Here is a 20,496-nt window from a genome sequence, read left to right as displayed (position 1 = left end):
GGGGGGGGGGGGGGGGGGTGTTTCTTGACTGTCTTTTCCAGAGTCCGTAATCACGCTCCCCCCCTTCACAACTGCAGCCCAGAGACAGAGTCCATGACCCCGTGCTGTGGTTCCCTCCAATAAAACCATTTTGACCAGAAGTGCCCAAGAACACTTCCACTAACCAAACCCCGCTGTGGCAGGCAGGGCTGGAGCTGTAACACCCCCCTCCCTGCCCCCCCTGCAGAACGCTGCCTTCTCCAGCAGCGGGGCTCTGTTGATGCTGCTGAAGGCCCTGCATTCCTCAAGCTTCAAGCAGTGCCTGGCACCGCGGCTGGCTGAGGCCATCTTTCCGCCCCGTGAGAGAGCTGCAAGCTCCTCCTGGCTCGGTTCCACCAAGTGCCAGTCCCTCTCAGTTAACCTCCAGCAGTCCCTGGGACGAGGCGTGGAGCCAGGCAGACCGGCGGATGGGTCCCTGTGCATCCTCTGGCAGACACAAACACAAGCAGCAGCATATTCACATACCTGAGAACAGCCTGCAACACTTGGAGGGTTTAAGATGATATATATATATAAATATATTAAGGCTGTAACTCCAACACACTGCTCACAGATAAAAAACGAACCAAATCCCACTAACACACTGGATTCCTTTGCCACACTATGAACTAAAAGTGCTTATGGAAACACTGCCCTGCAAGAGGCTCTCCTGTCATACATCACATCTATATTCACACACATTCTGTGAAAGATTTAGGCCTCGGATAACAAGAAAGTAGGAGGAGAGCTGCTGTTGACAGCTATGCTCGCTGTGCTGCTGTTGGTAAATACGCACAAGCAAAACCAACAGCCCTAAAAATAGAAAGGAGCAGATTCTCTTGGTATCAGCCCAGCTCTCGTGGGCTGCTGCAGTGCAGCAGCATCGTAGTCCTTTGATTTCTTTAACGATGTGGCTGCCTCAAACCCTTCAGAACTGGAGGCAGTGAGACCTCAGCATGCATAACATGTTAACAGCAGCAGCTCAAAGGCCAGCAAGAGCTGCCCATTTCACCTCACCCTGTGCTACCTCTACCCAGTTGCCAGCCCGAGTTACCCAAATTCGTGATGGGAAATACAGTTTACCTTTGAGCAGTATCTAGGACACTAGAAACTCGACCCTCATTCAAACACGGGCATCTAATCCAACAAAGGCTAATTATTCCTGAGTTCTAACCAGATTCGCAGAGGAAGCCGAGCTGGACTGCCAGGACCCCTCTCTCAGCGGGAAGGAATGAGAGGGAGGGGTACAAAGAGGCAGATGGTGTATATATGAAGCATGCTTTGTGTAGCTTTCCTATTACACACGCAGGTTTTTCACTTGCACCTGTTTCTACCACTCAAACACCCAACTATTTAAAGACAGCCTGCAAAAGGAGACAGGAGAGAGGGTGTGGAGGGTAGATGAGATGGGATTCATTCTTTGCATTCTCTTCCCCGATATTTACAGGTCCTTGATATTCCTTTATAGGGTTAGCTTTCAACTGTTTTTTCCTCTTTCACTGCAAGTTTGCCTTTAAGAACCAAAAGTAGCTGGAGAGCTGAGAAAATTAGCATTTAGAGGGCTTTTGCAAATTGAACGCCCTCGGGGAGTTTTCTGGAGAAACTGAACTCCATTAAATTAGGGGCCAGGACTCTGGCATCACTTGTGCTGAAATAAAACACAACCTCCAGCAAGGGCATCTCATCAGATGACCAAAGTTAATATTGGTTGAATGCTTACAAAAATCCTCCCCCTGCCTTTAAAAACTTGTCAATCCACTTTGGAGCATTTCTACTTCATAGCAACTGGGAGGAGGAAAAGAAAAAAAAAAAAAAAAGAGCGGTGGGAAGGCAAAAATGCCTTCTAGGCACTTTAGGCACAGAACCTTCTAGGAAAGCAACTACAGCTTCACTGTATTCAATGCGAGGAGCAAGAGCTAAGGGGAATAATATTATTTTGCATCTCTTTCCATATCCTGTGGAAACACTGTGGAACAGCTAATTTTCTCCCTGTTCATCAGTTCTGCAGCATTCCCCGTTCACTGCATGCAGTGCCTTTACAAAGCATGGAAAGAGATCTCCTCCCCACTGTCACCTGCAACAGCATGAACCAAAGACAGCACAAACCAACAGCAGCTGCCCACGTCTCCAGATGCAACCATATTCTTCCACAGAGGAAAAATGAGTACATCAGATACTGAATGCTCACCAGGAAAATTCCGCTCATTTATTAGATGTCTTGTCCTTTGTAGGACAGTTTGAGCCAAACGAGTTTGCTTATTTAAGTACAAAAAACTTTCAGAGTCACAGGAGATTCCAGAAATGCCAGAACCCTGAGCTCCCCTCCCTCACCACAAAGAGAGTAATCTCTCCCACCCACTTCTCTGTTCAGGCCGATGACTGCAGCCACAGAAGTCTTAGGGTCTCTGGCCCATCTTCTTCAGGGTTCGATTCAGCTGGAATTAGAGAAAGCAAAAGTCAGAAAAACATGTAATGACTGACATACACTACTGTTCCCCTCAGCAGCCTTTATCCAATGCCTCTACTCCTTCCTCTCCAACTCTCTGACAAAAAGACCTCTTGCACCAAGGGCAGGCAGTGTGTGAAATAGAAGAGGAACTAGTAGAACTCCCTCCTCTTCTCCAAGACAGCAGAGGAAGATGTGGGGAGAAGAAAGGGTGCAAACTTCCAGCAGTGCTATCACAACCCTGTATTGCTCAAGTCCCCATCTCTCAGGATTTTGCTGCCTGAGTTTCCAGCACGCAGCAGCCTCTGTCGGGAGAGCAGAGCAGTGACAATGTCACCTCCCAGCTCAGCACAACACTGAAGTCATCTACGCTCCAGGAACCTTTGAGGCCGCTTTCTAGAGCCGTAGTTATGAAGGTAGAGATAGGATTTTGGTTGTGTTACTGAAAGGAACACCACGATTGTCTAGGGACGATGGAGCCAGTGCTCTAGGACAGTAAAACCCTCCTCCTCTCCCACTATGGCTCAAACAAGCACTTCTCACACAAAAACATACCATTCTTCAAAGGCCAGCAGCTGCTGCTTAAACCACCTGCCTTCACCCAGTGCCTCGAATTGGTGGGAGTCACCCCAGCAAGGCATCACACAGCTGTCTCACTGAGCACATCTCCTGCAGGGTCTGCACAGCCCAGTGCTTGCCCCGCTTTTCCTACAGAGCTACACAGCTCTCCCAACCTCACCTCCTCAAACTTGTGGATCTGGCGGATGAAGAAGTCTCCGTAGCGTCGAGCAACCTTTGTGTCTGCGATGTGGATCATGTCCTGGGGAGGGAACAGCATAAGGTCAGGAAAAGGACTGCTCTAGCAGGGAGAGAACAAGCACTGCCAAAGGGTGAGCAATCAAAGGGTCTTCACTCTAGCCCTGATTCAGCATCATATATACCTGATCTGTGCTAGCCCCACAGCGACCATTCACTTCTCTGGGCTGCCTTCCCTACACCCTTGCCTGGGATGGGTCCCAAATTCACAATGTATTCACTTCCCACATTCTTGTATGCTCTGCCTGGTTTTGTCCCTTTGTTTTTCTCAGTTTGACAGTCCCAACCCCGATTCATGCTCTGCTTCCCTCTACCAGCAGCTAAGGGTTGTGCTATCTACCAGGAGAGCTAGGCTGAGACACAGCATGAGACCTTGCAAGAAAAGGTCTGCTCTAAGGACCAAGAACAAGGGGCAACCTGGTCTTTCTAGCAAGAAACCTAATGGTTACTGCTATCTTCTTTGGAAATTAAGTCCTAAAAGACTCTTTGCTATGCTTTCTGCTGCCTGGAGCTCCAGAGGCAGGATAGTGACAGGATCATACCCTTAGAATCCTCCTAGAGCAGAGAAAGCTAAATGCTGCTCCAGTAAAAAATGGACCTGTAACCCAGGAAGATCCCTGCTTTGTCAAGCAAAGGAGAGGTGTGGAGGAGACCTACTGAGCGGACAGTCCCACCTGACACACTCACAGCACTACCTGTCACCCAACTCTCACCTCCCAAGAATAATGACAAACGGGTCCCTCTGTCCTGGGGAAGATATTTAGGACCTTTGTTATCCAAGAACAGTAACTCCCAAAGCTGCCTGTGATATCCCATCACTGTTTATCCACTGGTATTTCTATTAAGCAGGACTACAGCTTCACTGTGGCAAAGGAAGGGATGTTTCCCACAGACTGGAACAAAACCAGGTGCTGCCACTTCCAGAATTTCCTGGATGAAGGAATTTTCTAGCCAGCAAGGGGCAGATACCAACCTTGTCAATATAGAAGTCGACCTCAGAGGCAGACTGAAACTCTCCATCCAGGGCAGATATGCCACTGGTCCATACGAGGTTCTTCATCTTGTGCTTGAAGACGAGCAGTTGGATACGAAACTCCTGCTCTGTGAGGTCTAAGAAGCCGGCCAGCTTGGCCACAGGCATGGTGGTGTACAGCTTGAGGAAGCTACGGATGGTGGAGAGCTGGGCCTGCTGCTGAACCTCATCGGCAAAGACCTTGAGCTGCTGCAGGAAGGGCTCCTTGTGGTAGTTGGGGTGCACGTTGTCGTAATTGGGCACCACAGGGGACAGGAACTTGGGGCAAGCGTAACTGAAGAGCTCCTCATAGACTTGTGCGTCACCCTTCTGCATGCGCAGCATCTTATCCCCGTACTTCTCTCGCAGCTGCAAGTGGATGCTCTCATCTATGCGCATGGGGTACATGGTGAGGGCGATGGCCAGCAGCGCGTGCATCTGCTCGTTCTGCTTGTTAATCTGAGGCAGAGAAGAGGACCTGTTAGAACGTTGTTGTGCCCAGGCTTTATGGTGTAGGGGAGAGCTGGAAGCTGTGTTTTCACAGATAAAAGACCCTTTACCCAGAGGTCCTAATGCTCAAGGGGGAACAGCACAAAGCAACAGTGCCTCTGGGCACAGCTGATGAATGCCCTATCAGGGCTCTCATCAATGGAAGAGAGGTCTGGACAGGAGTAAAGTACAGAGTGAATCCAGAGCCACGGAGAACCTGGATGGCCAGAGCCAGTTTGACTGCTTTGGTGCAAAAACGGTGCAGAGGGAGATGGAAAGGCCAGACAGTTTAACAGCCATCTCCTGACAAAGGACAGTTACCAGGGAGGCCAGGGAAGAAAAGACTGAGAAGGAAGATTTATCTGAGCATGGGATGAAACAGACACACCAAACTTTTGAAGTGTCATGGAATTAAGAATGGCAGGATTTGGCTAGTTAGTTTGTATCTAGAAATTAATCATAAGGGTGAAGAGGAGACAGGAGCAGCAGGGAATAAAACTGACACCAGAGACAGCTTAGGCAGAAAGAGACAGAAGCTTTTTCCAGCCGTTCTGAGTTAAACAGCCTGTGAATGAATATCTGATAATGGAAATATATCCGATAATGGCAGTAGCCTGAAATGCAGGACTGGACTAGGAACAGAACTGGGTTTGAAGAAACATCAACAAAAGTACCATTTGCAGCTGATATTCATTAACAACACTGTGCAAAGACAGAGAGCAAATGGAGCCAGGGCAACTGCATGGTAAACAACCAAAGGAACGAGTAACAAAGCTAAGGGGAAATATTGCAAATGTAGCAAAAGAGATCAAAGGATCCCCAGTCACCACCAGCAGCACAGTCCAAGAAAATAAGGCAGAACTCTTAGATGTAAGTTATCAGATGACAGAGAAGGGGCAGGAAAGAAGACAACAGCCTTTCCTTTTGGGAAGCCTAGACTTATTCTATCTCTTACCATCTCATACTTGTAGGTTGTCCTCTGAAACATGCTCTTGGTCCTCTGGATGTAGAGGAGGATGTTGGCGAAGACACGTATGGCATCCTGGTAACGCCGCATCATAAGGTACGCGAAGCCCACGTAGTAATACGTGGTCACCTGGCACTCAGGCACCCGGGAGTACATGCTCTTTGAAGGAAAAATCAACAGGCTATGTTAGAGAGGAGACAACCATGTTTTATCCAAATAGTTCATTACCCAGAATCCAGCCACCTCAACCGTCACTCCCATCCCAAATGAAAAAAGAAGGTTAATTCAGAATACCTAACCTCCCACCCACCCCTGCAGCAGCTTCCTCACTGTTTACTAGATCATCCCATTTTCTATGTTTTCCCGTTTCAGCTTCCTGCAAGCAGGGGTCTCTTGCACTGTGCCTAATATTGCTTTGCTCAGTTCCCTTTCCCTCTATTCCATTCCACACCCTGTGCCAGACAGCACACACAGATCTGTGCCAAGCCTTGGGCGAAGCCACTGTTACAGCTGGACTTTTATTAACCACTGTTATCACAAGTGGCACGCGAGTCCAGGGCAAACACATGCAAGGTGGGAATGGAGACAGTGAGAACTGGAGTCCAAAATGTAAGAATGAGCCATTAACCAAGGTGGTAACAATGTGTTCAGCTACCTACCACCATGCTACCTCTTACAGTTCAAATAATATTCCCTATCACAACACTGCCTTGCACAACATGGCAAACTTCCTGAAAAAACTAGGCATTTGTGCTCCAACAGCATCAGGCAATACCATGTGCTTTGGTTTAATGCCAAAGCTCCAGATGTGTAATGCACACAACGTGTGGAACTAGACACTTCTGCCAGCTAACCTATAAACAAACTCCTGATGACTGCAACAGCCACAAACAGCTCCTCAGTTGGAATATTCATTATGGCAATCTTTCACCAGCATGTTTGAACAGAGGCATTTGGAAAACTCCAACGAAGGGTTTAAAATATGTTGTATTACCTTCTTGTTGAGCTCAATGTTCTCCAGAACCTTGATTGCTTGGTAGTAATCCCCCAGCAGAGAGTGCAGACGCAGCAGCCCAACCAGGCTGAAATAGCCCAGCATCTTGTAGAGGGAGTGGCGACCATATTCCCCAGCCACGCTTTCGGGATCACCTAGGAAAAGAAAAGGAACAGTGATGCCTTCCTCTAAGGAAGCGGGTTCTGCTTTCACACCTCCATGTTTAAACGTAAAAGGATTAAAACCTCAACTGCTATCACTGCAATTTCTCACTCTTCCCTCTTCCCACTCAATCCATCCACTGATTAAGGGTTTGATCCAGCTCCCAAACAAATCTAATAGAGCTTGGTCAAATCAAGGCAAGGCAGCACAGACATCAGTCTTGCTAGGCATCACCCAGGTAGCTCACCTCCACTTGTGTAGACCTCCAGCTGTCTGTTGATATTGGATTTGTCTACCAGAGAGTGCAGCACATTAAGGACACTGTGGACATTCCAGATCTTGGGGTTGGAACGAAGGAAATCAATTTCCTCTTCAGACTTCTTGGCTGTCTTGCAGCGGTACTGGCTGAAAGACTGGAACTACAGGAAGAAGCAGAGATTCAATGATGCAAACCTGGTTTGGAGATGTTCAGCTAAGCGCACCAAGCTCACAAATCGATCACAAATGCATTACAATAAGCTACAAGTTGCATGAAACAACATAAGAGTTTTGTCTGAGGCCACCTGGTAATCAAAACAACAAATCAAACCCCCATTAAAGCACCTAGGGAAAATCTGATAGAATGCTGAGACAATCTGGAGGAAAAGGCAAAAAAAAAAAGAACAGAGTGAAGAAGAGAAGGATCTCTTAGACAATTAGGACAGGCAACTAAACAGAAATTTGCTGTCTGAACAATTAGCAAAGAGAATGACAAAGTCATAAGATACATATGCATATACACACATCTTTTTCTAAATATGCATGCATCCTTTTTCATATAAGCCTGAGAAGACTGTGCTTGAATTCCAGGCAGCTCTATAATAAAAAGTTAGGGAAATAGCAATCTACAGGAAAAAAAAACCAAAAAAAAAACCCCAAACCAAAACACCCAACAGTAGCATTTGAGATCTGTATTACTGCACTCTGAAAAATAAGGGGGAAAATATTTTTGAACATCACGATTCTAGACCATAGATTTCAAATCAGGTCACCAATCTCTTGGTGGAAGCATAAAGACCCTACTGACTAAGAAATGCAAAACTAAAGTAAAACCCTAAAGTACAACAATAGAACACAATAAAACTAGTTTGAACAAATATCTTATTAATGTCTTTGTGATTATAGCAGATTTCAGTCAGGCTGCTTTGCTGAAATCAGGCAGAAATGAAGGTGATTTAAAAAAAAAATAATAATCCCCCAAGCAGCAACTGAAAAATGTATCAGTAGAAGTCCAGGACTTCCTAAAGAGCTCCCTGTAACTTAAAAATCTGTGCATTTACAACTACTTCATCTATGTGGTGACCCAGGAATAACAGTGCTCACCAAAGTTTTTTGGCCTGCAATAGTATCCTAGCTATGAAAACCCCAAAGAGGAAAGAGATGGAAGAAGTATAGCACTAATAAAGGCAAGGCCATCTCAAAACGGCCCAGTCTTATAGTCATGTACCTGGTATATGAATTCATCAATGATATCCCAGAGCCACTGGTTGGGCAACTCCAGAGGAGCAGGGCCATCAGCATCTGCAGAAGAACAGGAGTAACAGATGAAATTAATACCTTGAGCAAGAACAGCGGCAGCACTGGAGGAACAAACAAATTAAAGAACACAAGAACTTCCCTGTAGTGAGAGACGCAGCAGCAGATGAATAAAGCTTCCAGTATGGCAGCAATACGTAGCTTTGGCTACCTCAACTGCCTTCACCTTTAAAGAATATGAATGTGCACGGTGTAATATCTAGAGCATGACCACGCAGCAGCAGTGATTCTCAGAAGCTGCACAGATTGTAGGGATTTATCCTAAATGACCTATCCTCCCCAAGAAGTCTGGCAGGGAGTCACAAACACTAAAATTTGTTCCAAGAGGAGTCAACAACAGTAAACAATTGTGAAACACTGCAAGTTCTCTCTAACTTACAGCTTCATTTTGCTTTTTAATAAAGATAGGTGAAGTAGTTCTCAGCAAGGCAGAAAGCTAAGTAAGTTTTATTCTTTACAGTATTACAGAAAGCACTGGAAACTACTTGTGCTTTTTGTGGGTTTATATGCACGATTGTAAAGTGCTCTTCATTCAACAAACTCAAATATACAGAAAGCTCAAAGACTACTTCTCCCTATATGAGCTATAAACAAATGTTCCAGTTTTTCTGACCCATTTTCCAGCTTTGTCCTCTACACCCGCTCTTCCTCTCCAAAATTCACAAATCAGAAATGAATTGCAGCAACTCACTGAGGATGTAGTTGAAGAGATTGCAGTAGTTGTAATAGGATTCAAATCTCTGCTCCAGCGTGGGCCCCCCCTGCAATGAGAAGTCAGTACAGTCTGCTTAGTTTCAAGCAAGGCAAGAGTGATTTTATGGGCAACAGCGTATGAAGGACAGTCAATAGTCACAGCAGCAGAGGGTCTATTTCAGAAACGTTAAAGCCAATGTTCATCCAGGACACCCAATAGCACCACCCAGAACTCCTGAAATTGTATCGCTATTGTCCCACAGAATAGCAGTGACTTTTCATGTACAGGTAACTTCTCCCAGGATGACCAAGCATTCAAACCTTCTCTGAAGAGGATGCATTAACCTTCCTTGTCCTACTCTCTGCTGTCCAGACTTAAGAGCTTCCTATTACCTTCAACAGCTTTCCCTCCTCCTCCCCTCATGAGAGGCCTTAATAGATTGAAGTTCTGCTTCTAGATGGTATTTCTAAATGCTCTGAAAGAGCAGCAAACACAGTAGGGAATCAATTCTTCCTAGAATCATCTTCCTTGTTTCACCTGGAGACACTCGAGGGCAGTCTGAGAACCACTAACAACACAACTCAAGAAACCGGTCTCTCCTGTTAAAGCCTGACTCAATACAGCAGCCTTTTAAAAGTCTCCATTTCTCCACCCTCTGGTCCACACCAAAATTACAGTTATTACTCATTTAGCCCATGTCAGGCGCCTGTTCAGCTTCTTTCCTTAAACAACTGAGTACTGTTGTGATTTTCTCAGTGTCTTCAAATAAGCTTATAAAAAGTAGGGTTTATTTTGGTTTGGTTTACAGACCATTATTGCTTTTGTTTCCTTCTCCAGTATCGTTTACAGTGCCCAATGTTTCCCTCTATGCAAGGCACTTTGACCTGATGTGTTTCTTTAATTACAAATAATGCACCATCATCTTTTAACACCCCCTCCCATCCACCTGCTAATCTGAAGAACAAAGAACCACAAAGAAGCAGACCAAACCAACTGATCTATAGGTCTTGACATACAGCCCTATCGAGAAGAAAATTCAGTTCCTTCCCAACAACTCCATCTTCTTTAACTCAGTAACATTTGGTGTCAGTAACAAACTTTTACAAAATAGCTGCCTGAAAACTCAGAGCAGGTTTTCTTAGTCATATAAGCTGCCAGGGAAACCTGCACACTCATTACAATCCAGCTTGAAGAGACAGCTAATGAGCCTCAGAAAGATAATCAAGTCTTTCTTGCTTTTCAGCAACCAGCGCATCCTTACTAAACTAAAAAAAGGCAAGAATAAAGCTTCTCCAATTATAGCTCATACACCTTTCCAATCCCATCTTGCAAAAGTTACGGAAGCACTGATGCTGGGACAGCCACCGCATTTGGCAAGTTTTATGATATGGCGAAGCCAGCATGCAACCAACAGGAAGACACAACCAACAGAAACACTCACGCTGACTTTGGCGTAGATGTGCCTGTAATACAGCTCCTTGTATAAGATGAGGAAAACGGCATCTGGAAAAAAAAAATGACAGAACTTGACATTAGCAAGCCACACGGCCTGGGCAACTGGATCTCTCAGATGCCACTGGTGCTCCTCCTGCTGTAGTAATAAAGGGATGTTTTCTTCACACACACACACACACAAAAAAGGGTAATTCCTTCAGTTTTTGACTTCTTGCCAGGCATCTATCGAAAGTGTTGCCAGAGTGAACAAAGATGACTTACTCAGGCGGTAGCAACACTGTGCACCACGGGTGCACCGCGTTCATGTATCAAAAGTAATTTAGTTCCTCCTTTTTCTGACAAGCAAAGAAAAAGTAAAAGACTTACCGTTTCCAACCTGAGGGGCAATAGCCTCAGCCTCTGGCCATGGGGTATTCTTAAAAAACCTTTCTGTGAGCTTTGTCCAGCTGAAAAATAAAGACACACGTGATATTATAAACCACTTCTCAGTACAACAGCATTGGAGTTAGAGATCACAATATATAGGCCTTGGCCTTCGTGAAAGTAGAACACCACTACCATCCCCTTTTAGTAAGTCCAGTGTTCAACCAAAGAATTAAAATGGCAAACTAAGCTATAATATTTTTTTTTTTAATTTATCCCTGAAATATGGAACAGCTGTGTATGTTACTTCTGCGTTTCCCTTATGGTAAGCTAGCACAGCTACAAGTGGGAGTATCAGTAGAGAAAAGACACAACAATCACACCTCACAGCTCTCTGTAAACTGCCTAACGAGCACTACCTTGTACTAGTACTTTAGTATACTACCTTGGTATTTTCTTTCAGATAGATGACAATTTATTTAGACTTCTGTTAGATCAATGGCCTGGTTTTTTTTCCCCGGTGATCAAATCAAACCTCACACTCTATTTTGGAGAAAGCTCAGGTTGGGAACAAGACAGCTAGTCAGCCTTTCCTTTTAAAAGTTCACCGCAGTTCCAACAGTGATCCCCCTTGTGGGAAGAACAGCTTTGCACCTGTTTTCATAGATGTCCTGGATCTCGTACACCTTCTGGTCAATAACATCACTGGAAACACGGCTGGCCTGAAGCTCGTACACCTTCTGGTCAATGAGATCCGAGACCGTCTTGTGAAAATACTGAATGAAGTTTTTGATCACTTCGGGGATCACCTGGTAGGTCTGCTGCTCGTACTGCCGCTCGTAGGCCAGGTCTTGCTTCGGGTCTCCTGAGGAGGGAAAGAGGAGCAGTGAGGCGGCTGCCGCAGGCGCCGGACCCGGTCCGATGGACCCAGCCAGGGGCCAGCAGGCCCCGAGGGCCCACCGCGGCGGCGCGGCCCAGGCCCGCACTCACCCGTGTGCATATCATAGTCGTTGGAGTAGGCGTAGGGGTCGTAGGCGCCCTGTGGAGAGAGGGAGGCAGCCGGTCACCCCCGAACGGCCCAGACCCGACGCCCTCCGGTTCCCCCCCGCCGCCCCGGGACCCCCACCCCGCACCTCGTTGTCGTAGTCCTCCCCCGGGTAGGCCATGGCGGCGGCACGGCACGGAAAGGGCTCCAGGCAGCAACGCCGGGCCGGAAGAGAGGGGGTGGGACCAGGGGCGGAACAGGCTGAGGCCGTGGATGAGGGCGCTGCGCCCTTCCACTGGTTAAAACAACTGTCCGTCTTCAGCCGTCAGAGCTGCAATAGGTCTGATGCGGCCCGCTCCTCGCTCTGATTGGGCAGCCGCCTGCCCGTCAGCCCTTCCTGGGCACCGCCTCCTCCGCCCGCCTCGCCTCTCTCCTCGCCTTTCTTCTATCCGCTCTCTCGAACTCCCCATTGGCTGCACCCACCCAGGTGCGGCGCCTCCTATTGGTGGAGAGGACCCGGGCCGCCCCGTTGCTATAGCGACGGGCCGATTCCCGCCCCTCTCTCCCTTCGTACCCCTCCCGCTCCGGCCCGTGAGGGAATGGAGGGCGGCGGCGGGGCCGCGGCAGCGCCCGGTGCGGAGCCGGGGCCGGAGCCGGAGCCGGGGGCCGGGCTGGCGCTGGGTCCGCCGGCGGACGCTCCACTCGGCTACCTGCACGTCGTGTGGCAGCGGGAGGAGCCCGCGGGCAAGATCCCGGCCCGCCGCCTCCGCAGGGCCGCCCGCCTGCACCGCCGGCTGGGGCCTACGGGGAAGGAGAGCCACGGTGAGCGGGGGGGGCAGCGGGGACAGCCTCTCGCCGTGCTGCCGGCCAGGCCTCGGCAGGGTGGAGAGGCTGCGATCTGGGGAGCCGGTAAAACTTTGGCTTTTCCCCTGTGCTGGGCCTCTGGCAGGAGGTCGGATCTCTCGGTGGACGGCTTGGGAAGGCACCTTTGCTCCTGCCAGGGGAGGGTGTCTGTCAGGAATGGGAGAGCCCCTGGCCAGCCTCAGGAAGAGGCAAGGAGAGCGCTTCTTACTTGGCATCTTAATCTCCTGCTTCCCCTTCTCTGGGCTGAGCCAGCACCAGGGCCTTTGCACCTTGTATCGAGCGCCGGGATGAGCTGTTCCAGTAGGGAAACTCTCCTTTTTCCTCTGTGCTTTCCAGTGATCGCTTTCTTTTCTCCGTAGCTCTGAAAAGGCTGCGTGAAGCTGCCAATAGCAACGACCTGGACACAGGTAAGAATTCTGGCCAGTCTTATTTGGAACTTCTTTCTGGAAGGGCAGTTTTGTCAAGAACCTTTATTTCAGGAGAGGAGGGGGGTGCGGATAGTTTGCAGACGTGGTGCCTTAGATGCTGTAAATCTTGAAACTACTTTTCAGGAGCCTTGTTTTGCTCTCTGAGCAGAGAGAAGCTGGTTATAATACTCACTTTTTCACTGCATTTAGTTCATAGTGTTAGTTTTCCGGCTGCCTCAAGCTAAATCAGTCCTGTACTACTCCAGCTTTTTTTGATATGTGACTTTTACCCAGTAAGACAGTAGTGTTGTGGTAAGGTGGAAAAGTTAGGATTATCTAAGCTGTACCCTGTGTGATGAGATGGTGTGACCCAGTAGATCAGAACCAGAACGAGTGCTGGACTCTGCCTCTCACAATGACTTTAGAGAAGGCTCCTGGCCTATCTGTGACTCCCTTTACCTCTCTGCACTGTAGATTAGGTGGGGTTTGATATGAAGTATCCAGCAGCAATATTGGCCTGTATTATCTGCCTTTTATTGTTGTCCCTCCTTAGACTATACTGTCCCCTTAGCTGTGCTGGCTTAACTGTTCATTGGGACATACTGTGAACAGAATTGGAAACTGGTTGACTGGTTTGATGTGTAGAAACTCCCTGTATATCAGGACAGAGGTTTGTCTGGCATGCTTTACCCTTTGGCTCCACAATACAGCTGGTTTCATGAACTGATGGATAAAGTGAGCTCTGTCACAGAGAAAGGCTTGGCTTCAGTCACCAAGTCAAGAGGAAAAATGAAAGAATCAGGCTTTATGAAAGTCTCGGTTTCAGTCCATCTTAGAGTTTTACACCTGTATTTGATACGCAGCTTCCCCTGTTTACAGTCCTGCTGTGTTTTGCATACTCTGCAACTTCAGGAAGTGTCTGATGATGAATTTATTCTTCACCAACAAGTAAAAATGTTTGCTCTTTCTTGTGGTGGCACTGGGTGGGAGAGTTTATGTCATTTCCTACACGCTTCAATGAAGGATCTAGATAAACCGTTCCCCCTTAATGTTTTTCACTGGTGACACTGTCAGTCTCCCTGTCTTTTATCTGGACTGTCAAACATTCCCCATTAATGCCACTTCCATCTTTTCAGGTGTTCCTTTCACTTCTCTACCACACTTAAAGCAGCAGGTGTACAGGAAGAAATTCAAATGTGGCCATAATTTGATCTCTGGAAGCTGAGACGAATGGGGACTTTCAGTGGTCTGAGATATCTAGTTTCTTGTCTCTGATATTGGTCAGTCTTCACTGTTGCAGGTTGTGCTATTAAAGACCTCAAAATACAGCAAATCTGTCAGTATTTTTAACAGCTGTGGAATGAGCTTTATTTTACACACTGATTAGTATATCAGGATAATCTCAAAACAACAGGAGTAATAGCCTGTACAGGTGCCCTTACATGTGTTGCTGTAGATGCTACTTTTATGTCCCTAATCTTTTCAGACTTTACTGGTCTCTTTGCCTTTGTTATACTCAATACTGGAGAGTCATACTAGTTTCTCTGTCTTCTGCATGAGCAGATTTTTCCTTCTTGTCTGAGAAAAGAAGATAGTTCAGGTTACAAGAAGTGGTGGCATTGAAGAAGTAGCTGGGTGTAAAAGCAGGGGGAACAAGTGTGAGTAGATGATGTTATGGCTGCTCGGGCTGTTCACTACCTCACTTCTTCAGTACATCATTTCCTCAGGGTTGAGGATATGTAGTTGGCAGGTTAGTGCACTCACCTACCTGCTTCCTGTATCTAACTGCAGAAGAGCAGGTAGCACTACCCCTTTCTGATCAGGTGCCCCTTCAGCTCACCTGCTTTCTTCTCCCCTTGGCACTGTCAGTGCAGCAACTCTTGGAGGATGGAGCTGACCCCTGTGCCGCAGACGACAAAGGCCGGACAGCCCTGCATTTTGCCTCCTGCAATGGCAACGATCACATCGGTGAGTGGGTGTCATCCAGATTCTCTCTGGTGAAGATTTTGAAGGTTGCTCTTTATTTTGGTTCAGCTTGTGGCAGAGATCGATGTTTTCCATGTGTTTTGTGGCAAAGCTGCCAGCTGAACTCTGGCTCCAGGGCTTGCTGTGTCCCCCTGCTGAATGGGGAGCAGCAGCTCCCTGCTCTCGGGCTGTACTGGTGCCGAAGGATGTTGTTAGTCCCAGTTCTTCCCCTCAGGAAGCCCAGGGCAGTGACACTGCCTGGCTTTGTGCTGCAGAAAGGACCTCTGTCCCCTGTTTCTGAGAGGTAGTTGATGAGCTGAACAGAAGCAGCCTGATGGCTGCCGTGTGGACCTGACCTGTGGGGGAAAGGGAAGGGACTGACGTGGCTCTGTTTCCTTGTTTCCAGTGCAACTACTTCTGGACCACGGGGCTGACCCAAACCAGAGAGATGGGCTGGGAAACACCCCCTTACACCTGGGTAAGTGCCACACAGATGAGCTTTGCATACAGAGAGGTGAGGTGAGCACTGCCTTGCCGTTCCATTCCTCTCCACCTTCCCCTTTCCTGTGCATCACAGTATGCATCCTCAGCTTTAAGGACCTAGGAGGGACTCTTTGCATTTCATTAGCTTCACTTCTTATGAAGGTTTAAGGGTCAGAGGTAGAGAAAATCAATTTCCATCCTTCTGCCAGCCCCAAGGAGCATGTCTTCTGTTCCAGAGAGAATACCTAGTCTTGAGTGTGAGGTTCCCCTTAACAGTTGGGCTGTTCCTCTTTCTCATGGCGGAGAGCTGTTTGAGCAGCAGCAAGCTCCAGGCTTGAGCAGAAACTCCATTGTTGTTTGCTAGTACCTCTGAGTTGTGTGTCCTGTGTTTTCCCTCCCCAGCTGCCTGCACGAACCACGTTCCTGTCATCACCACACTGCTGCGCGGAGGTAACATTTCCTCTATAACAATTACAGCCTGTCCCTTTCCTGCCCTGCCCCTCTTGATACTTCCCGGGGACACCAAGTCTTGAAGACAGACCTCACTTTCTGTCCTTGCTCATCGATCTTGCAGGGGCCAGAGTTGATGCCTTGGATCGAGCTGGCAGAACGCCGCTGCACCTCGCTAAATCAAAGCTAAACATCCTGCAGGAAGGACTCTCCCACAGCCTGGAGGCCGTACGCCTCGAAGTGAAACAGGTAAAAGACACAGTCCCATGATCTGGTAAGGGGATGCAGCCCCTGGCAGTCTCCTGCTCCCTTTATTTAAATACTTGTCTGTAGGCTCTTAGCTGCTCTGGGTAGAGTTTGACTTTTTCCTTCTATTTTCAGAGATCTTCCTTTTTCCCAGCCACTACTCTGAATTTTTGCAGGACTTCTCTTGGCTCTGGTAGGCCAAGATGCATTGAATGCCTTAATTCTCAGACTGTATGAAGCACTCTCTTTTCTTCAACCACCATGTAACACACATGCCTTCTGGCAAGAGAGGGACCACAGCATGGGGCTGTAGCCATGCTGTACACACTCCAACAGGGACTCTGCATTCCTAGTGCAGTCTGCCCTGCTCCGATACCTGGAGGCATGGGGTAGGAGAGAGGTCACGGGGCTGCATCACAAATGCACGAGGTGTGGACCTGGCTTCAGGAACCAAAGTGAGGCTTCTATAGGAGCCACAAGAATTTTCATCCTCAGTGCACAAGCACATCCTGCCAGAGGAGGAAGTCCCTACTCCTCACAGTGAGGGAAGCAAGCTAGCCATAAAGAAAAGCTTGGTGCCTTCTGCTGCTTCAGCTGGACCTATCTCTCTTCCCTATTCTTCAACAAGGCACAGGGATCATGACTCATCTGTGGCTGATCAACACCTCTGGTGACTCATGGGGCTCTGATGCTGCCATTAGTGCTCTCTGGTTGCTTTGCTTTTTTTCTTCTCTCTGGGCCATGTACTCTGCCACGTACTGCAGCGTCAAGGCTGTGCTTGGCAATTTAACTGCAATTTACTTTTTCTATAAAAAAATCCCAGCCTGGTGCAGCTGTCTGATGTTTGCCTCTTATGCCTGTTGGTTTCAGATTATCCAGATGTTGCGGGAATACCTGGAACGTCTGGGGAGGCACGAGCAAAAGGAACAGCTGGATGACCTCTGCTCCAGGTTGCAGATGACTAGCACAAAGGAGGAGGTAGGCAGCGTTGAGCTACTGTGACTCACCTGCTCATGTTGTGACTTCTGTGTTCAGGAGAACACAAGTGCATGAGCAAGGTGACATTGAAGAGACGGTCATGGAAGCGTTTTTGCTCAAATCTGGTATAGTGGGCAAGTTACATGATGACTCGTAGTACTTCTTTGGGTTGGAATTCAAAGTGCAACTGTGTCTGGCAGCTTAGCAGAGAAGCTGAAGATCAGATGGGCTGAGATCACAGCATTTTAAAGTCAGGATCAGCACAACCACGCAGGGTTGGAGGGCCTATTTGGGTTTTTTCCTACAAAAGATTAGTTCTTGGAAACTGGGTTAGAGGAAACAGCCCTGATACCATTGTTGAGTACTGGTTAAGGTAGGAACATGCTTCTATTTTAAGGACTGGCTAAATCGTGTGAAGTGGAGGTCAAGCATCAGCCTCCTGAGGAATAGGGAGGAGCTCCCATTGCTTTGATTAGAACTTGTTTGATCACGAGGACAGGAGGAGCCCTTCTCCACAATTGTGGGACCAAAGGGGTCCTGTCCCAGTGTAAGCTCAGCGCAGGCATTACTGGGAGTCCTGGTGCTGGGATGGTCCCTTCTGCATAGGGTCTTCTTCTGTGGTGGTGGGAGACTGCACATCTGCATTCCTTTGCCTAACAGCCAACTGTGTTCTGTCAGGTGGATGAAGTTACAGACCTCCTGGCCAGCTTCACGTCACTCAGCCTGCAGATGCAGAAGATGGAGAAGAGGTAAAGGGCTTCCAAGTCATCTTCCTGATGCAGCAGGAGAAGCTTTACTGAGAAAAATAGGAAGCTGAAGCTTGCTTCCCAGATCGCTGAATGAACATTGCTGCCAGCGGCCGTTCCTGCCAGATCTGCTCTCCAGTGGTGCTCAGACTGTCCCCGTGGGTGCTGCCACAGCTGCCTCATGGGGAGGCAGCAGGCTTTGGACAACAGAGACGACAGAGTGCTGCAGCTAAGACTTTTGGAAAAAAAAAAAAAAGAGCTGCTTTTCTTTTTATCAGATGGGCTGATACTGAATAGGATACCTGTTCCTGAGATAATTCTGCCTTCTCCTAAGCACTTCATCTTGATGTAGGTGGTGGCTGATGCCACGTGCGGTCACCAGCCCTGACTGGTGCACTGAGCAGCTGGCCAACGTCACAGAAGTGCTTGGAACAGGCACCTTCAGCCACCTCCGCAGTACTCGGTTGCTCGGGGGAGAAAGCGGGTGCTTTGGACAACAGAAGGCTTTGTGCTGCGAGGAGAACACGCGCTGAATTCTGCACGTTAGCAGCTGCACAAACACACCGCCCTGAGAAACGCCCACCCAGGCTTAATCCCAGCCTTCCCCGGAGCCCGCGGTCAGAGGGCAGAGAATCTGTCTGGTTACAAATTGGATACAAAGCTTTTAATCACTAGACCAACAGCTTTCGCTGGCCTTGGTTTTTCAAATCAAAGCTGCAAGTGAGGGCTTAAATACTACATGGAAAAACTTGCTAAAAATACCCAGTTAGACAGCTAGCAGCTCAGAGCTGCCTGATGTGGGTTTGGGGGGTGACTTACTCCTAGCGCAGATTTAGGCAGACATCTACAGCTTGCAGAAACACCCACTGTAACTGACTTCGGTGTTTCCTCTTACTGACCCTCTTGGACAAGAGGTCCATTTGCAGTAGTAGGTGGTGTGTGTACTCAGCCGTATTATTGGGCTGGGATGGAGGTGGATTTACGGCTGCCTCAGCAGCACCAAACCCAGAGCTGACCCATAACTGTCTTTCTTGCTTGCCATGGAGAAGTGCTGCTCCAGGACCTTTGGTGCAGCCTGAGGAACGAGTGATGACCTCTGCTGGGAGCCTGAAGTGATGCAGTTATGAAGAATGCAGGGAATTGCCCCTGCTAATTTCTTGCTTCTGCACCGCTGTGGTTAGTAACAAAGATGTAGATGGCTTTGTTTGGGAGCAGGGATCCATAAAATCCTGTCGGTAGGGTGCAAATAGCAGCAAGGTGACAGTAACATGCGCGGTAGCAATCCGAGTTCCCACCTGTGTACCAGACGGTGTGCTGGTAGTGATACCTATCCCACAGCTTCCACCAGTTTGGAAGTGCCATTCCTAGGATTCAGCTTAACCATGCAGCAGCCACAGTTTGGAGCATTCTTCAGAGACCTTCAGGTCAGCACGTTCTCCAATACCTGGCCTCTTGTACGGGAAAAGACTACGTGGACCTCCACATTCAAAGCTGAGATACCAGAAATAGGCATGGCTTTTAGATGGATTCACCCGTGGGGTGCTGCTGGAGACTGGGACTCACTGGCTTGTGGTTTGGCTGGAGCTGTCACTGTGAATACTGATACTTCATTACGGTGTGCTGGATGGGAAGGGTACCGAGGGAGTGGGAGACAATCTGACCTTTTTTTTGTGTTTTGAATTTCAATAAAACCCTGTCAGCCTTTTCAGACTCAGCCAAGTTCTCTCCTTTTTTTCAGAGCAGCTCATTCTTCTTTGTTTAAGTATGTTCCAGGCCCCAGGCGCAGCGCTGGACTGGGTGACTGCTACTCTGATACCCGGTACTGAAATTAGAAGTGACAACACGAAGTTGTTTAAATTCAAACACCAGGCTGTTTGCAGATGGAAGCACACACGGTTGCTGACTCACCTTCTGATCTTGACTCCCACAGCCAAGAAATCCAAACTTTCAATCTAGTTAGTTGCTGCGAAACCGTACAAATAGAGGGAAGAGAATCTCCAGGGGGTTGATTCAGGCTGGAAGATGGGGTGTTTTGCAAAGAGGAGAAGCAGCCTTGCCCAGCCTGTGCTCCTGCGTAAGTGTGGAGTTGGTGGGGAGAAGGCAGCTGAGCTGGTGCCTTGCCCCATGCCAGGTGAAATGGCTGGAAGAGACAGCAGACAGATGAGGGGCTGGGGAGAAACATCTGGGCAGGGTAGGGCATGGCATTTCCAGGATGGTCCCTGTGTGAGGAGCGAGTGTCCTTCATGTTTAGTCTTTACTTGTTTTTTCTCAGCCTAGTCTTGGTGTCCACATAACATCCATCTCTCAACGCTTCTGCACTCAACAGCCTTGTTGCTGAGGAGACCATTACGATGCTCAAAGAGCAGGTGGCTTAAATGCTC

The 20,496-nt window shown here is 48.2% G+C and overlaps 2 protein-coding genes across 2 annotated transcripts; one reads left to right on the top strand and one right to left on the bottom strand.

Annotated features, from left to right (window-relative positions):
• Positions 1 to 2,192: 2,192 nt before the first annotated feature.
• EIF3L (eukaryotic translation initiation factor 3 subunit L) lies at positions 2,193 to 12,235 on the bottom strand. The gene is made up of 13 exons (XM_014964165.1): positions 12,125 to 12,235; positions 11,982 to 12,030; positions 11,646 to 11,856; positions 10,995 to 11,074; positions 10,615 to 10,676; positions 9,171 to 9,240; positions 8,391 to 8,464; positions 7,152 to 7,323; positions 6,743 to 6,897; positions 5,737 to 5,907; positions 4,254 to 4,751; positions 3,204 to 3,284; positions 2,193 to 2,453 (listed from the first exon to the last, which is right to left on the bottom strand). Exons 1-13 carry the CDS (start codon positions 12,155 to 12,157, stop codon positions 2,415 to 2,417), a joined length of 1,695 nt encoding a protein of 564 aa, XP_014819651.1. The 5' UTR covers positions 12,158 to 12,235; the 3' UTR covers positions 2,193 to 2,414.
• A 325-nt stretch (positions 12,236 to 12,560) lies between these two features.
• Positions 12,561 to 19,829, top strand: ANKRD54 (ankyrin repeat domain 54). The gene is made up of 8 exons (XM_014964311.1): positions 12,561 to 12,798; positions 13,200 to 13,247; positions 15,117 to 15,215; positions 15,619 to 15,690; positions 16,098 to 16,145; positions 16,270 to 16,394; positions 17,262 to 17,369; positions 18,048 to 19,829. Exons 1-8 carry the CDS (start codon positions 12,576 to 12,578, stop codon positions 18,120 to 18,122), a joined length of 798 nt encoding a protein of 265 aa, XP_014819797.1. The 5' UTR covers positions 12,561 to 12,575; the 3' UTR covers positions 18,123 to 19,829.
• The last annotated feature ends 667 nt before the right edge of the window (positions 19,830 to 20,496 follow it).

Source organism: Calidris pugnax, unplaced genomic scaffold (assembly GCF_001431845.1).
Source record: "Calidris pugnax isolate Ruff unplaced genomic scaffold, ASM143184v1 scaffold44, whole genome shotgun sequence".
NCBI lineage: Eukaryota > Metazoa > Chordata > Aves > Charadriiformes > Scolopacidae > Calidris > Calidris pugnax.
This window is presented reverse-complemented; position numbering and strand designations above follow the sequence as displayed.

Coding starts and splice junctions, on each gene's coding strand:
- EIF3L (XM_014964165.1), bottom strand. CDS start 12,157: ATGGCCTACCCGGGGGAGGACTACGACAACGAG. Junction 9,241..10,614: donor ACATCTACGCCAAAGTCAGC/GTGAGTGTTTCT, acceptor TTCTCATTGCAG/GGGGGGCCCACGCTGGAGCA. Junction 8,465..9,170: donor TCTCTTCAACTACATCCTCA/GTGAGTTGCTGC, acceptor GTTCTTCTGCAG/ATGCTGATGGCCCTGCTCCT.
- ANKRD54 (XM_014964311.1), top strand. CDS start 12,576: ATGGAGGGCGGCGGCGGGGCCGCGGCAGCGCCCGGTGCGGAGCCGGGG. Junction 15,691..16,097: donor AAACACCCCCTTACACCTGG/GTAAGTGCCACA, acceptor TTCCCTCCCCAG/CTGCCTGCACGAACCACGTT. Junction 17,370..18,047: donor TGACTAGCACAAAGGAGGAG/GTAGGCAGCGTT, acceptor GTGTTCTGTCAG/GTGGATGAAGTTACAGACCT.